The sequence below is a fragment of the Chiloscyllium plagiosum genome, chromosome 31 (assembly GCF_004010195.1).
Source record: "Chiloscyllium plagiosum isolate BGI_BamShark_2017 chromosome 31, ASM401019v2, whole genome shotgun sequence".
In the NCBI taxonomy this organism is placed as follows: domain Eukaryota; kingdom Metazoa; phylum Chordata; class Chondrichthyes; order Orectolobiformes; family Hemiscylliidae; genus Chiloscyllium; species Chiloscyllium plagiosum.
In genome coordinates this window covers 10775485-10793957 of record NC_057740.1, presented here as the reverse complement: position 1 = coordinate 10793957, position 18473 = coordinate 10775485, and the positions used below count along the sequence as shown (strand labels likewise).

Here is an 18473-nt window from a genome sequence, read left to right as displayed (position 1 = left end):
TTCTAAATTTGCTTTTAGTTCTGGAACCTCTCCCTGATTAAGAGGGATTAGAAGAATTTAGGAGACTCTCTACGCTAGCACTCTTGCATTTCTCAGTATTTTGTGGCACATCCATCAACACTGAATTATTTTTTTACTTTAAGCTCTGCCAAACATTTTAGTATCTCCTTATTTCTAACTTTCTTTTATACTATTTCTCTTCTTCATCTTTACTTCATCTGACATTGACGGCACCCTCCTCCTGAATGGAGACAGATACAAAACACTTATTTAATACTACAACCTACCCTCTGCCCCAGAAGATCTCCTTGTTCATCTCTAAATAATTGTGATGTCCCTTTGACTGCCATTCCACAATTTGTTTTTAGGTTCCTTCTTGCACCTTCTCATGATCTATTTTCATGTACTTTTGTTGCCCCTATTTTCTAGTTCTCTCCTGCACTTTTTGCCTTCAGTAACATTCTCCACTGAACAATCAACCTGACAATAATCTTTTTTTTTTCTGTTTGATTTTAATTTCTATGCTTTTAGTAATCCAGCAAGCCAACTTTCCCATTCCTTTTCCTGAACAGTCTCCTCTTAGAAAGCCATTCATTGCTTAACTACTTCATCACAGGACAGCCTTTGATTCTAATTCATTAAGTCACATTAATTCTTGATTCACTAACATTAGGCCTCTTCATTTCATATCTGTGTGTGCCTACAGCTCATCAGATGTGCTCTTTGTGGTTTATCTCACATTTTCTCTCTGTCTAATCCATCCTATTTCTGAACTGTACTGTTAAGTTGTTTGTCTAAGTTCTTGCCTGTGTCAACAAATGCTTTGTCTTGTTGTAACCCTTCCCTTGGCAAGCTTGTCCAAATCTGACTTGCTGTCGAACTACTTAACATTTTTATCAGGATATTAGAGCTGAAAATGTGTTGCTGGAAAAGCACAGCAGGTCAGGCAGCATCCAAGGAGCAGGAGAATCGACGTTTCGGGCATGAGCCCTTCTTCAGGAAAACGTCGATTCTCCTGCTTCTTGGATGCTGCCTGACCTGCTGCGCTTTTCCAGCAACACATTTTCAGCTCTGATCTCCAGCATCTGCAGTCCTCACTTTCTCCGTATCAGGATATTACTTCATATTCTGTTGAGATTGATACTATCCACATTGTACACATCTCTCCTTCCCAGGATTGGTTCTGATGTCCCAGGAATCTTTGGTCATCACTGCTCTGCCATTTCTCCAGAAGTTTGTTGACTATTTTTTATCTTACTGCTCTTATATGCACTAGCATGTGATATGAATTCTGCCAGAATGGTCAAATAAATATTATTCTATTAACGTTATCACAACTAGATAACTATGATACTTAACACATGACAGTTGTTAGCAGTTGCATTCACTGTGGAAAACTTGTCCTCCAAATCTGATAGACTGCACCACTGGTCTCTGGAATTAAATCTGTCTTCCTCTTCCTTTGCTGATGCATGCTAGTTCTACAACCCATTTTAATTGTATACATTACAGGATTCTCAAGTTTTATCATACTAAAATGAATAGATTGGGTGACACTATTGTCATGACTATATGATGACTCCATGACTGAGATGATTGAATTCGATTTACAATAATTAAGCTAGCATGATTGACTTGTCTGACACAATTGTTTTGCTTTGTAGTCTGCAGTCCAGCTTGCCTAACTATATTATTATATTTTGATGAGTTTCTGAAGAGGATTTAACACTGATAGTTTGCTTGCTGAATTACCGATCACATATTGCTTCTTGGCAATTCATCACTTGTAGTGAAGTTTTAGCTCATACACAACTAAACCTATCTATCATACTTTGCAACTTCTATTGTGTACAGAATGCAATGTGAATAGATATACTTCAATTTATGACAATACAGCTCTAACAATGCTATAATTATAGAAAGAAAACCTAATCTCACACATGAGTGAGCAGAACAATAGCAGATGAAATTTAATGCAGACATAAATAAAATGCAATATATTTGAAAGAAAAATGCACGGCACATAAACTTCACGATGGTGATTATTTGATAAGGTTGAAACCAAAAAGAATCTTCATGCAAGGCTAATAACAAATCTAATCTCTTTTCTAATTGAAATTTAAGAATCTGGTTTGGTAATTGGGTGGTGGTATTAGCTAACTGACTGAATCAATCTGAATTGTTCTTGGTGGTTGGGCGTCATTAGCATGTGTGGCTAGAAAGCTACGAGTGCTGCACAGACACTCAGAGGTGGCTCATTGGTTAAGGATTGCAGGAAATTGTTTAACTCTAGCTGTCTGACATGTGTGGGTGTGCAAGGATCATTCATGAATCGGGCCTTATAGAAAAGCAAAATACTGCAAATGCGAGAAATCTGAAATAAAACCTGAAAATGCTCGCAAAACTTGGCAGGGCTGGTCACATCTGTGGAGATAGAAACAGAGTTGATGTTTAAAGTCTGAGATGACTCTACTTCAGAAGTGAAAGAGTTGAAAATTGTGTTTATTATTCTGTAGATTAACATTTGAATAGATTGTAAGGGTGCTCAGAGCCAAAGGTAAATAATTGCTAATAATGGTGAAGGAAAAATAGTGATGTACAAATGAAGGGTGTGTATGTGCGTGTGTGTGTGTGTGTGTGTTTAACTGCTTATTTTTGAGGACCCGGATTTTAAATTTCAAATGTTACAGAGTCATAGAGATGTACAGCACAGAAACAGAACCCTGGCCCAGCTCATCCATGCCGATCAGATATCCCAACTCAATGTAGTCCTACCTGCCAGCACCTGGCCCATATCCCTCCAAACCCTTCCTATCTATATACCGGATGCCTTTTAAATATTGCATTTATACTATGGGCTGTTAGAAATAAAGCCTCAAATGCGAGGGAGACATAAGAGAAAGCCTGTAGATTTTTTAATTAACCTATCACATTGTGATATACCTGTGGAGCAGGTGTGGCTTGAACCCAGGCCTACTGGCTCAGAGGTAGAGACACTACCATTGCAACACAAGAGATCTGAAGGAGAAAATCTGTGCTCTGGCTGTTAAATCAAGAAGGTCTACAAAACTTCCAAATGGTTGAGTGGACCCCATTAGTTTGTACACTGGGTTACACCCTCAATTTGATTTACCATTTGCATGAGGAAGCAGTGTGAGGGTGCACCCTGCAGGAAATTACATTGCTTTTCTCTCTGATTTTAAATTGGTTTTACATATGGAGCATAGGAAACACTCTGATCCTTCAATGGGAGGCTGTCACTTCTTTACAGCTGGAAGAGGAGTGGACTTAAACACACAACCTTCTGACTCACAGGCTGCAGACTGAACCATGGGAATTAATAGCGTACTGTAATGTTACACTTTATTCTCAAATAATGTGGGGAACTTACATGGTTGTTTCCGCACAAACAGCTGCCTAGAAAATCACTGGTGCCCAGTCTAATATTCATGCAAATATAGAGTGAGGACAGATTTATTACTATATTACCATTTATTACCATATGACCAGGCTTGTTCCACTTGCATGTGCCTCACACACTATGTTGGTCAGAACATCGCATGAAGGTCAGCAGCTACAATGTAACCTTTTCAAACTTATTTTGTATTTTCTTTGCAATGGTATGTATTATCAGGCAGCCAGCTAAAATATGATTCATTAAAGAATGCATCTGAGGATACTGCCAGAATGAAAAGAGACAATTTTCTTTTAACTTGCTTTAATATGGAGTTAGAAAAAGCTGTTTCCAGCCACCGTTCACTCTCTGTGCTGATATTTTGTTGGTATTGTTCTTATTTTACTGAATTATACATTGTTTCTGTAAAAAAGTAGTAGAAGTACTGCAACTACAATGTCTTTTCTAATGAAAGCAACAGGTGAGTGGGTGGAAAGCAAGTGAAATGTTTGATCTGGGTGAGCATCAGCTAAAATCCCCTATTCTCGGGGAGTTTGAGCATCTTCATTAACAGGAGAGAGAGTAATGATAGGTTTCATTTACTTTGCAATGAAGACCACAGGGTTGTTTTTATACTATAGTAAAGAAACTGTGCACATTCCGGTAACCTGCACATAGCCACCTCACTACATATCCCAGTGAGAATTTGATTGGAGACGGTTGACCTTGTTTCTGAGTGTCAATTGAGAAACAAGACACAAAGAAAATTGAGAGTAACAAGACCTCGCCTCAGAATTAAGAGATTTGATACTATTATATTTCATAGAAAACACAGAACATTACAGAGCATTACAGGCCCTTCGCCCCTCGATGTTGCGCCAACCTGTGAAACCAATCTGAAGCCCATCTAACCGTCACTATTGCATTATCATCCATATGTTTATTCAATAACAATTTAATGTCCTTAATATTGGCAAGTCCACTACTGTTGCAGGCAGAGCATTCCACATCCTTACTACTCTCTGAGTAAAGAACCTACCTTTGACATCTGTCCTGTCAAATTTTTATCACCACTCAATTTAAAGCTGTGTCCCCTCATGCTAGCCATCACCATCCAAGGAAAAAGGCTATCCACCCTATCTAGTCCTCTGATCATCTTGTATACCTCTATTAAGTCACCTCTCAATCTTCTTCTCTCTAAAGAAAACAGCCTCATGTCCCTCAGCGTTTCCTCATAAGACCTTCCCTCCATACCAGGCAACATCCTGGTAAATCTCACCTGCACCTTTTCCAATGCTTCCACATCTTTCCTATAATGTGGCGACTACTACTGTATGCAATACTCCAAGTGTAGCTGCACCAGAGTTTTGTACAGTGCAAAATGACCTCATGGTTCTGAAACTCAGTCCCTCTACCAATAAAAGCTAATACATCATATGCCTTCTTAACAATCCTACCAACCTGGGTGGCAACTTTCAGGGATAATTGCACATGGACACAGAGATCTCTCTGCTCATCCACGCTACTAAGAATCTTACCACTAACCCAGTAACTCTGTATTCCTGTTATTCCTTCCAAAGTGAATCACCTCACACTTATCCACACTAAACTCCATTTGCCACCTCTCAGCTCTGCAGCTTATCTATGCCCTACTGTAACCTGCACCATCCTTCCGCACTGTCCACAACTCCACCGACTTTAAGAGTCACCTTCAGTCTTCCCAGTGTTTGGTGCGGGACCTGTCAGCCTCACCGGTGGCTGCATTTCCGAGATCATCCCAGTGCAGTCTCATGGCGGTGGCATTGTCGGTGGAGGCAAGATGGTGCTGAAGAATGCTGGCAGGGTTCCAGCAGTGCAGTGCAGTGACGGGCCTCGAGGCTGGCCAACTGCTTTGTGCTGGTGTTAGTCTCAGCGTCGGCTGATGTACCGGGATCTAGGCCTATGGCTAAGCACTTACAAGAAGGATTATAATGTTGAACTTATAACTTTATTTTCTACCTTTATATTCTACGTATTGGCTTATTTAAGATGGCACTGGTGTGAGGTGACATTACACAACACTTTTCACTGTATTTGTAACAAATACATGTGGAAATAAATTTAAAAATCCAATTGTAACCTTGGAAGGAGACGATTCAGGTATCAACAATAATACCCAAGACCTGATCTAGCTAAGATTCCCCAGAACAAGCTGCATGTGTAGAGTAGATGGGCGTTGTCTGCTCCGTTTTAGACCATAAGTCAACAGATCGCTGTTTATCAAAATTAAGGCCTGATTCGGCTAGAAACCAGAAAATCTCCTCAAATTTTAGCCCTTTCTATGAAAATGCACTGACACTGAAGTTGTTTTCACATCTTAGAAAACTCTAATGGGCACCAATATGTTCACTGCTGCTATGTATGGTCTGCTGGTCACCAGATAATGTAAGTGTATCTGTCCCAGTGGAATACCCTTCCGGGTCAGGACTTGACATTGCTAAGAGCTGCACTCAATGTCCAGTCTGTCCAGTCTTGACTTATCTGACCCTAATGGAATTCAGGGTTGACTGTGACATACTGAGTAACATTATATTTTCCCAGGTTATCATTTTCACTCTTCCAAAATATTGTTCATGATAAAAGTGTACAAACACTTGTGATTTTGTGTTGTGCTTAATTGTCCTTTGTTTTCAGGTGGGTAGCTAACTGTAAACTCCACCTGCTAAAATAGCTGACATATTAATGCTTTAAACATTTATCTGCTTATATATGTTATATTTCTTGGTACCTTCTCACATCTTTAGGGCATCCTATAGTTTTAGAGTCATAGAGTCAAAGAGATGTACAGCAAAGAAACAGTTTAGTCAATGGGCTGCTGTTGTTCCGGCAGCCAACTTATATAGAGGAAAGTCTCACAAACAGGTTATTAAACAAATGACTAGTAAAGTTAGGTTTTGCCGTTGAGGAGATTTCCCCTTCCTACACCTGATTATTAATATGTCCTGTTTGTGGCGAGGGAACGTTTCTGGTTGCCATTTTGAAGAAAGTCTGATCGTAAGGGCACCTCTCTGACTTTGAAAACCAGTTAACAGCAGCTTTCTCTTGGTTGGGGTGGAGAGGAGAGGAGTATGAATGCTTATTGGAAGCCCAAAGAGTGGTTTATTGGTCAATAGCTAGATAGGAAAACATAGGTTCTATTTATAGCTGTTAATGGGAAATTTTAAACTTTTAAAAATGGGTACATTTGGATTAGATCAGAAGTAAAACCTTAAAAGCTTCAAATCAGAAACCCCAATTTCTGGATTTTGGGGGTGGGTGGGAGTGCAGGCATTGGGAATGTAGGCATTAGCCCCTCCCACAATGTGCCACCCCCCCCCCCACTTAAACATTTTAAACAGGTCTTCATGCCTCAGACTTTTTTTTAAGTATTGCTCCAGTTTTAATGCTAGCTATCTGGGTTTCCAGTAATTGTTAACAATTTGAAATAGGGCTGCGAGGGGAGGGTGAAGGTGCACTGACTGTTAGGGTATGGTTAACCTTAATCTTTAAGCATCACTGAAACCATTTTGTATGAGCTAGATAGACCCTGGTCACCATAGTGTAGACTTGCTGCTACCATCCTCTTTTTAGATTGGATGCAAGATGCAGTTAATTGTTTGAGAGCAATCAGTTTCAAATTACATTGGTATAATGGATGACTATGAGGCGGCATATATGTCTATGTTCTTTGAGATTAGATTAGATTCCCTACAGTGTGAAACAGGCCCTTCGGCCCAACCAGTTCACACCAACCCTCTGAAGAGTAACCCATCCAGACCCATTTCACTCTGACTAATGTACCTAATACTATGGGCAATTTAGCAGGGCCAATTCACCTGACCTGCACAACTTTGGACTGTGTGAGGAAACCGGAGCACCCAAAGGGTACCCATACAGACACAGGGAGAACGTGCAAACTCCACACAGACAGTCACCCCAGGCTGGAATCGAACCTGGGACCCTGGTGCTGTGAGGCTGCAGTGCTAACCACTGAGCCACCGTGCTGTGGAGTAATTTTGCTTTTCTTCACCATTCAAGAGGTAGTAAGCCTGTGGAATTTTCTACCACAGAAGATTGTGGAGACTAAGTCTTTGGATATATTCAAAAAAGATTGTTACATTTTTAGATGTTAAAGGCTACCAGGAGATATGGGGAGAAATCAGGAATATGGCATTGAGATAGATGATCAACTGTGACCATGTTGAATGGTGGCGCAGGTTTGAAGGGCTGAATGGCCTGCTGCAGCTCTTACTTTCTATGTAGGTCAGTATGAGAGAGAAGTGATGAGCTGAGATGGAATAACACTGCTGCGAATCTTGGAAGCAGTCTTTTGGAGGAGTGATAGCCTGATTTATGATTTATGATTTAGTTATTATGAAACATACCCAAATATTAACAATTTTCCATAATACTTTGGGATTGCAACTGAAAAGTATTTAAAACAAATAATAAAACACTGTTTTAAGGAACTTATATTTAAAATTTCTGAATAAAACTAAACTGGCTGCCAATGGATCAAAACATTGCTTGAGTCATGTCAACATAGTAATAGCTCCAAAATTTACCCAGACTTTGGCACTAAACCATGTCATTCTGTAACAACCATAAGGCCAACTGGAAAATTAAAATGCAGTACAGTGCATTTCCTTTTCTTTCAATTGAAAAACCCAAAGGTCTTGCAGGACAGAGACATTGGAATACTGTGTCCAGTTCTCGTCACCCAGTTATTGGAAGGATATTATTAAGCTGGAGAGGTTCAGAAGTGATTTACCATGATGTTGCCGGGTATGGATGATTTGAGTTATAAAGAAAGGCTGGATAGGCTGGCAGCATAGAAGGCAACCTGCTAGAAGTTTATTTTCTAACGAGAGATATATATAGAGTTGATGGTAGTTGTCTTTTCCTAGTATTGGGGATTTCAAGACTAGGGGCACATTTTTAAGGTGAGAGTTAATAAAGACATGAGGGGTAAATTTTTTACCCACTGCGTGGTTCACATGTGGAATGAACTCCTTGATGAAGTGATGGATGTGGGTACAATTACAATGGTTAAGAGACATTTGGATAGGTACATGAATAGGAAAGGTTTGGAGGGATATGGGTCTGGAGCAGGCAGGTGGAACCACTTTAGTTTGGGATTATGTTTGACATGGACTGGTTAGACTGAAGGATCTATTTCCATGCTGTATGACCATACGACTATGATTCTATGACAGCTCCACAAATTTCGATTATAGAGAAAGCAAAGCTGAAACGAAGAAAGAGAGTTGCACCCATAAAATGCACATTTTCTGGGGATATTCCAAAGAACTTCACATTACTTTAATTACATTGAAGTGTAATCACTTGTTGCCTAAGTGAACACAGCCACCAATCCATATACAGAAAGATCCCATAAACAGCGATGAGATAGCTGAACTGGTTGATTCAGTTTGGATAGTGTTAGTTGATGGATAAATGCTGGCGGAGACACTTGAAAAACTCCATTGCTGTTCATAGATTGATGTAATGGACACTTTTATATTCATTATTGATGGAGTCTTGATTTACTGTCTCATTCAAGAGGTGTACTTCTGTCAATCTATCTTCACTTCAGTAGTAGCATGACAGTCTGATTATGTACTCAATTATAAACGAGGTGATGAGTACATGTCCTTCTCAAGGAATTTATTCGATCTCTAATTGAGTGTTTCATGATGAAGATGTTGCTTGGAAAACAATCTTCCTGCATAAAGAAATTAGGCCAGATCCTGCTTGAAATGTTGTGAAACTTGAAATGGTTCAGAAAAGATCTACAAGGATGTTGCCAGGGTTGGAGGATTTGAGCTATAGGGAGAGACTGAATAGACTGGGGCTGTTTTCCCTGGAGCGTCAGAGGCTGAGGGGTGACCTTACAGAGGTTTATAAAATCATGAGGGGCAGGAACAGGGTAAATAGACAACGTCTTTTCCCTGGGGTCGGGGACTCCAGAACTAACAGCATAGGTATAGGTGAGAGGGCAAAGATATAAAAGAGAACTAAGGGGCAACTTTTTCACCCAGAGGGTGGTGCATGTACAGAATGAGCTGCCAGAGGAAATGGTGGAGACTGATACAATTACAGCATTTAAAAGTCATCCGGATGAGTATATGAATAAGAAGGGTTTAGAGGGATATGGGCCAAGTGCTGGCAAATGGGACTAGAGTAGATTTAGGATATCTGGTCGGCATGGACGAGTTGGACCGAAGGGTTTGTTCCGTGTTGTACATCTCCATAACTCTATGATTCTAAGTGGTACTATCACTGAATACACAATGAAAAATAGTGCAACATTTTTTTCAAAGAAGAGTATTTTTCATCAACACGATGGCATTGCACACCTTTTGAGCAGTTGGGACTTGAACCTAGCCCAGTGCTAGGGACACTACCACTGTACCACAAGGGGGCCAAGTTATTTTTGCATCAACCTGTTCAGAGGTGTTATTGCATGCCTCTGTGGCAGGCAAGGCTTGAATCTGGAACTCCTGGCTCAGAGGTAGGGATGTTACCCTGTGCCACAAGTGTTCTTCATATGGAGTGCACCACAAACAGCCCTCATCATGTTCTCATCTAAAACTTGCTCAAGTGCAGGTAAATGTTCAATTTAAACACCCTGCTTGTGACCTTCCACAGATTTAGAAACAAAACTCAAACCCATTGGATTAAAGAATTGTGGAATTCTGAATACAAAATAATTTAAGGAACAGAAGGCTCATCTATGTCTTTACCTTCTCTGTAGCTCTAAATCCATATTCTACATTCTGTTCTATTACCCTGATGTACTTAAGTATGGTATGATTTATCTGGATAACATGCAAAACAATACATTTCACTGTATCTTGGTACACCTGAAAATAATCAAATCAAACCAAATCCAAACAAATCATGTGCGATAGTCAGAGTGGTAAGGTCATGGTGAATAATTGGAGATTTGCCCGGGAGTTAGACAATAATTTTTCTGTCTTACTTTTCCAGTGTAAAATTTATGTAATAACAACAGAATTGTCTGAAGCTTCCAGCATCGAAATAGAGTTGGAGACTTTCAAAGCATGTTTTAGGGCCTCAAAGAGAATACAGAAGAGATTGGCTGGAATAGCACTGGGACTTTATTCCAGTCTGTTCACTTTACTAATGGGGGTATGATTTTCTAAGAATAGAGAATCTTAAGAGCCCATTCATGTGGTTCATCTCCATTACAATTCAGTAAAAAGAGAATGGTCCATTCCTAATGATCCAATCATTTGGATGAATTTTTGAAAAGAAGCCACATTGTTTGTTTTTATTGTTCAGGTTGATGTTCTGATAATAGAATTTGCAAGTGAGCATCAAGCTGTCCAGGCAAATATGCCTTCTGTAATCAATAGCACATAAAATATTTTATTTGATCATTCGTCTGTTAGAAACATTTTAGATGGCTGACTAGATACAGTTGCATGAATAACTGAAAACAATAGGGGTTGATTTCCAGAAGATCCTTCATACAAAGAGTGAACATTTCAATCCTTGTCCATTTTCTTTTCCTTACAGTTGGGAACAGTGTGATTCTTATGGTTACACAATCTCCGCCGTACCTTTCTGCAATGGAAGGAGGCACAGCAACAATGACTTGTTGGATTAATAGCTCCAGCTTGGAACGGCGCATAGAATGGAGCAAAGTTTTATCAGAGCAAAGGATTCTAGTTCTGTCATCCAAAGGGAACATAACCAAACCTTACCTGGATTACACCAAAAGGATGAAACACTTTCTCAATGATACAGTTAGCACTCTGTCTATTTTCCCCATAAACCGGAATGACACTGGGGTGTACGTTTGTGAGGTATTAATTGAGATTCCTCCCCCAGTATATAGAATGTCTGGGAATGGCACTCACCTGCAGGTCCAAGGTATGTATTCTTTGTAAATGATTTGTGTTTTGGCTTTTAGATGAATAGATATGATTATGATAGGAAACGACTTAATGGCCATTCTAGCTTGCCCCATAGAGCTATGGTTCTCCCTTAAGTAAGATATGGGTGCTCTCTGTCAATCAAAAAAATCTCCACGTGAAAAAATGGATACAACTCCTGAGGCAATCAGGGGTCAAAATAACTGAAAAATTCCTCTCCAACATGTTTAGTCATTTGAATTCAGTCCAGCAGACCACATTGACCCTGATTTATATTATAGACTATTAAACTCTTGAAAGATCACCAGCCTGCTCTCATTTTCATGAAAAAAAACATAAATTGAATATACACTCTTGGGAACCTGTCATATATGCTCTTTATTCTCACTTAATTAGCTGTTTATTCTCGAAGAGCTTCACGAGTGAAAAAGTATGTTAATTTAGCTAACAATCAAGTTTGAGTACTTGAAGTTTCACTATTATAACAAATTAAATAATATGTGTTTATTATTCCAGTTGTCAACAATGAAATGGCAGTGTCTTCCAATGACAATACAACTGGTATGTGGCAACTTCCTGTTTACAATTGCAAAGATGTAGCACAATGATCTTCTTCATTTATCTTGCTCTTGCTCTGCCTTGTGTGCTGGTGACAGATCCAGAATTTGATGTATTTTGGTGTAAAATTAGCTTCAGCAGTGTCTTGGATCACAGGATGTATCCAAGTAGTTTATTTCGGATTCAGTTAAATCTAGACAAGGCTCAACAACAGCGATTTGCTTAAATATGTGTGTCTATTAAGTAATAATAACGAATGATAATGATAACAATAAGAGAAATAAATGGAAAATAATGGAGAAAAAGCAACAAGTGTCACGTACTTCTGCCTCTTGGGGAGCCATTGATCGATGGCTGGTCTGGGGGCGTAGGTTTGCTCTTGGCACCGTTCGCAATCCTGGTCCTGGATGAAGTTCCACCCACTTGGAATGAAATTCTGTCTCTTACACAGTGTAACAAACAACCAACATAGAAAGACAGAAGACAAAACTGCTTGCTAATGCAGAAACAGAAGACAAAACAAGCTGCAGCTGCCCTTTCCATTAGGCCATAAGACCATAAGACCATAAGAAATAGGAGCAGAAATTAGGCCATTCAGCCCACTAAGTCTGCTCAGACATTCAATCATGTCTGGTGAGTTTCTCAACCCCATTCTCCCACTTTCTCCCCATAACCCTTGAACCCTTTGAAACTCAAGAACCTATCTATGTCAATCTTAAATATACTCAATGACCTGGCCTCCATAGTTTTCTGTGGTAGTGAATTCCATAGATTCCCCACTCTCTGGCTGAAGAAGTTTCTCCTTTTCTCCATTCTAAAAGGTCTTTCCTTTACTCTAAGGCTGTGCCCTCTGGTCCCAGTCTCTCCTACCAACGGAAACATCTTCCCAACATCCACTCTGTCTCAGCCATTCAGTATTCTGTATTAGATCCCTCTCAGCCTCCTAAACTCCATCGAGTACAAACCCAGAGTCATCAAACATTCCTCATATGTTAAGCTGTTCATTCCTGAGACCATTCTCGTGAACCTCCTCTGAACATGTTCCAGGGCCAATACATCCTTCCTGAGCTTTGGGGCACAAAACTACATGAAATATTCCAAATGTGGTCTGACCAGAGCTTTATAGAGCCTCAGAAGTACATCCCTGCTTTTACATTCAAGTCCTCTCAAAACAAATGCCAACATTGCATTTGCCTTCCTAAATACTGACTCAACTTGCAAGTTTACCTTGAGAGAATCCTGGACTCGAACTTTCAAGTCTCTTTGCCCTTCAGACTTCTGGATTTGCTCCCCATTTAGAAAATAGTCCACGTCTTTATTCTTCCCACCCAAGTGCATGACCTCACACTTTCCCACATTATACTCTATCTGCCACTTCTTTGCCCACTCTTCTAATCTGTATAAATCTTTCTGCAGCCTCCCTGACTCCTCAGTGCTACATGTCCCACTACCTATCTTTGTATTGTCTGCGAACTTAGCCAGAATATCCACAGTTACTTCATCTAGATCGTTAATGTATACAGTGAAAGGTTGTGGTCCCAGCACTGAACACTGTGGAACATCACTTGTGGCTGCCATCCTGAGAAAGACACTTTTATCCCCATTCTCTGCTTTCTGCCAGACAGCCAAGCTTCTATCCATGCTAGCACCTTGCCTCTGACACCATCGGCCCTTATCTTAATCTGTAGCCTCCCATGCGGCACCTTGTCAAAGGCCTTCTTGAAGTCCAGGTAGATAACATCCTTTGGCTCTCCCTGGTCTAACCTGGTCGTTACTTCCTCAAAGAACTCTAGCAGATTTGTCAGGCATGACCTCCCCTTGATGAAGCCATGCTGACTTTGCCCTCTATTACTGTACACTTCCAAGTATTCGGAGATCTCATCCTTCACAATGATTCCAGGATCTTACCCATGACTGAGGTTAGGCTAAAAATCAGTCTGTAATTTTCCATCTTTTGCCTTACTTCCTTTTTAAAAGGGGGTGTCACATTAGTGATTTTCCAGTCCTCTGAGACCTTCCATCATTCTAGTGATTCCTGAAAGATCATCACTAGTGCCTATGCTATCTCTTTGGTAGACCAGCAGGAGCCTGGGGGAACACAGCAAGCCAGGCAGCATCAGGAAGCTGGAGGAACACAGCAAGCCAGGCAGCATCAGGAGGCTGGGAGAACACAGCAAGCCAGGCAGCATCTGGAGGCTGGAAGAACACAGCAAGCCAGGCAGCATCAGGAGGCTGGAAGAACACAGCAAGCCAGGCAGCATCAGGAGGTGGAGAAGTCAATGTTTCAGGTGTAACCCTTCTTCAGGTCTGGGTGTAAGGGCAGCTGCAAGTAAAGAGGGTGGGGTCTGGGGAGTGTTTTGGGTGGGGTGCAGGGTGGTGAGGTGGGGATAGGTGAACACAGGTCAAGGATCTGACTGGCAGCTCCCAGGGCTCTGTGGGCCTTTCATGCGCACTTACCATGGAAGTTTGGAAGTCCTCTTTCACTGAGAACCTCCTAACCCTACTGAGAACCCCACCATCTTTCTCAGAGCGCTACAAAGCTGATGTTGCCACTTTTACACTGTGATGTAAACAATACTACCAACTGTTTTCATGCATAACATACGAGGAACATTTGAGGACTCTGAGACTATTCTTGATGTAGTTTAGAAGGATGAGGGGGGGATTTGATTGAAACTTACAGAATACTGAGCGGCCTGAACAGAGTGGACATTGGGAAGATGTTTCCATTGGCAGGAGAGATGAGGACCCGAGGGCATGGCCTTAGAATAAAGGGAAGACCCTTTTGAATGGAGATAAGGGGATAGATAAGTTCATGATTGCCAAGGGAATCAAAGGTTCTGGGGAGAAAGCAGGAAAATAGCGTTGAAAAGCCTATTAGCCATGATTGAATGGCAGACCAGACTCGATGGGCTGAATGGCTTAATTTCTGCTCCTATGGTCTTATGTGCAAAACGAGATTGTTACAATGCAAGATTCCGTGATAGCCCTAGGATTTGAGATATTGTACTTGACCGAACCACTTTCATTGGCTATACTTTTGGATATAGTTTTGCTCGCTGAGCTGGAAGGTTCATTTCCAGATGTTTCGTTACCCTACTGGGTAACACCTTCAATGGGCCTCTGGCGAAGCACTGCTGAAAATTCCTGCTTTCTATTTATATGTTTGGGTTTTTTTGGGTTGGTGATGTCATTTCCTGGGGTGATGTTATTTCCTGTGGTGAAGTCAATTCCTGTTCCTTTTCTCATGGGGTGGTGAGTAGGGTAATGAAACATCTAAAAATGAACCTTCCAGCTCAGTGAGCAAACCTACATACAAAACTCAACCTGAGCTACAAATCTTCTCAAAACTCACTATTGGCCATACTTGCTTACAGTTTCATATTCTGATAATATTCCTCAGATGCTCCTTTATCCAACAAGAACAGAATTATTCACTGTCTAATTGCTGTTTGCTTTAGAATTTAGTGCCAACCGAACAGCTGGGTGTTTTGACAAACAGGATTGTATCAAGAAATCAGCTAAACAATATGATATGTTGTACTGAAAATAATTTTGCTATTTCTAATTGGGTACTAATTAAACTTCTTCCACAACTTAGAACTTAAAAAATGAACAGTATTTTCTTCAGAGGTGATTTTTGAGGCTTCTCTTCTGACTTGAAGCACAGTGATATGGGACAGGGAAGGAATGATATATAAGTCCAAGACAGAGGCTGTGTCAAGATAAGTCACCTGGTTAATGTTTCAGCCATGCAGGCCCAGAGGTTCTGTCAAAAGGATATGCACGTGTACTCTTTTCTTTGTGTTTGAAGAAGATTTCAGAAGTCCAATGGTGTGGGGAAATTGGTAAAACATTTACGAGGAATGGAATATGATACAAGCAAATATGTAAAAAAAAAAGAAGGGCACAGTTTGCTTTTGTACTATGGAACGGAAACAACTTTTGCCAACTTGAACTTCAGCTTCAACAGTATTGCTTTTGCACTTCTTAAACATTAAACCTGCCATGCATAAATGACCAATATTCAATTCAGCCACTGTAAAGGCAAAAACATAGTTAATTGATAATGTTTTATAATTCTGTTTTGCATTTCGGATCATGGAGGATATGTTTGATTGTGTAATGTGAACAAACAACAGTTCAAGCTGGGGACAGGTGGTAACGGATATCCACAATATGGTAACAACTAGTTCTGGCCATTCATAGTGTACATATATAGGTGTGCACAAATATATCCTTGCATCATAGACTCCATAAAGATGGGATGAATTGTTAGATACAAATAACTCACAGGCTGATGTGATTTAATGTTTTGCTATTGGGGCTCATTTTGAATGGTAACAGGTGACATCCAAGAAAATAGTTTTGCCTGTGGAACTGTATCTCAAGCACTGATCTGATGATTCATGAAGACCACATGAAATTAGAAAGATACCATACGTACATGATGGACAGTTAAAGACTGTTTAATCCATCCAACCGATCCCATGCCATTGTAATACCATGTGCAGCTTGTGCACACTCTTCAGCTTGTCCTGAATTCATGATTCAGCCTTTTTGATTAAACTGGGTACATTATAATTTTTTTATGGTTGTGTGTTTTTCAATGGGATATTCAATAATTCTCTTGATAAATAATGATCTAAAAGGTGATCTAATAACTTTATTTATTTGGCAGGTTCAACATGGATCCTGATTGGTTGCATATTGTCTATCATATTGATTGTGTCAGTCACCACTTCCTTTTTGGCCAGAAAATTAATTAAAAAAGGTAAGAAGGGTCATTGGCTGTGTTGAGCAAACATGAGTAAATCAGTGACATTGATACAAATGTAGTAGAAAATGCTCAAAGCCAAGACACCACCTGGAGTAGATCATATTAATTCCAGGATTCTGAAAGTAAGTAGGGACAAGATTTTTGAGGTTCTGACAATTATTAATAGGGTGGTCACTAGAAAGTGGGAAGATACTAGTCTATGAAATAAACTAAAATGATATCCATATTCAAAAAGGGTGAGGAGCTAGATTCAAGCAATTAAAAATATTCGATGTGAAAAATAATTGTATCACTCAAAGGAGTGTATTTAGGAATCATGAAAAGATAGCACACTGAAGACCTTTCACACCATCCGATCTATGCCAGCTCTATAAAACTATTCAGATAATTGTATTCTTCCATTGTTTTGTTATAGTTCTTCAAAGATCTCTCTTCAAGCGTTAACCTCAATGCTATTTAAACGTCTGCCACAATTGGAATCTGAAAGAATAAACACTGCAACTTCAATAATCAAAATAAACTCAGTTACCTTTCCATTAACCATGATCTCAGCAAACCAGAATACATTTTTTGTGTCTGTGCTGAGTATATCACTCAAGAACTCATCCTACTCTTCAGCATCCTCTGATCCCTTGATACTTGCAGACCGTTGCAGTTTGTATTTTTCATTTGATTATATTTTGCTGAAATGGCATCTCTCCTCGCACTCATGACCCTGGTGTCCCTTAATGCAGTTGACCACACTTCCTTTCTTCCCATGCTTTCTGTTGGAAGACTTTCTGTGTGCCCCTTTTAATTCCCATCATCAGGTTTATTATATTCTGCACTCATCCAACACTTGCTGTTGACAACTGATTTTACCATAATACCTTTCTTTAAAAACCATAGTATCTGCTTCTACTGCCCTTTCAGATAGTGTATTCTAAATCATAACAATACATAAATGAGTTTGTTTGTCTGTAATGACTCATGAAGGCCAAATGGGAAGTAATATCATTTATTGTTGAACACCAAATAGATCCACTACTCATTATATACATAGGCTAGTCCCAGCTTGGGATGGATACTGGTTTGAGCTGGAAGCAGATGGTAACATATATGCATAATGTGGTCATAACCAGTCTGGTTGTCATCCCAGAGTCTGCTTTAGGAAGGGTTCAGGTAATGAGCTCTAGCAGGGATCCAAGGGAACGTATGTTCAACGAGCTCTACAAGGAGATTAATTAATGATTCCCCATGTAGGGTTTATCACATTGTTTCCACTTGCTAATCACCTTAAATCCATGCCCTCTGGTTACTGAACTTTCTGCTACCGAAAACAGTTTCTCTTTGTTTACGGTATCAAAACCTTTCAGGATACTGAGAACAGCTTGTTGCTCGTCTTTACGGCTTGATGGAGTCTTAGCCCGATTTTCTGGTACCAACAAGCAAGTGAAATTGTTCATCCACGTTATCAAGTTTCCCCTATTGTGTGTTGACATTCTTCCACAAGTATGTTATCCATAATAGGCCACAATACACCTAACCAGTTAGGAGTTAACCAGTGCTATATAAGGGTTTAGCATAACTTCCTTACTTTCACTCTATGTCACTATGTTTAAGTCAAGGAGTAGCTCTACAATAATTTTTAATAATGCCTAATTCATGGGTATTGCTGGCTGGGGCAGTATTTAGTGGCCATTTCTAATTGTCCTTGAAGTTGGTGGTGAGCTAGCTACCTTCTTGAAAAACTGCAATCGATTTGGTGTAGGTAGTTCCACAATGCTGTTAGGCAGGAAGTGCTCTGATATTGACCCAATGATACTGAAGGAAGGCAACA

The 18473-nt window shown here is 40.0% G+C and overlaps 1 protein-coding gene across 2 annotated transcripts in view; it reads left to right on the top strand.

Annotated features, from left to right (window-relative positions):
- LOC122565209 (cytotoxic T-lymphocyte protein 4-like) overlaps positions 1–18473 on the top strand; it is a 74513-nt gene that overhangs the window by 48845 nt on the left and 7195 nt on the right. For both annotated transcript variants that reach the window (XM_043720952.1, XM_043720951.1), the window contains exons 2-4: positions 10958–11314; positions 11833–11877; positions 16556–16648. In XM_043720952.1, coding sequence (XP_043576887.1) covers positions 10978–11314; positions 11833–11877; positions 16556–16648 — 475 coding nt within the window. In that variant the 5' untranslated portion in view covers positions 10958–10977. The remainder of the gene's footprint in view (positions 1–10957; positions 11315–11832; positions 11878–16555; positions 16649–18473) is intronic.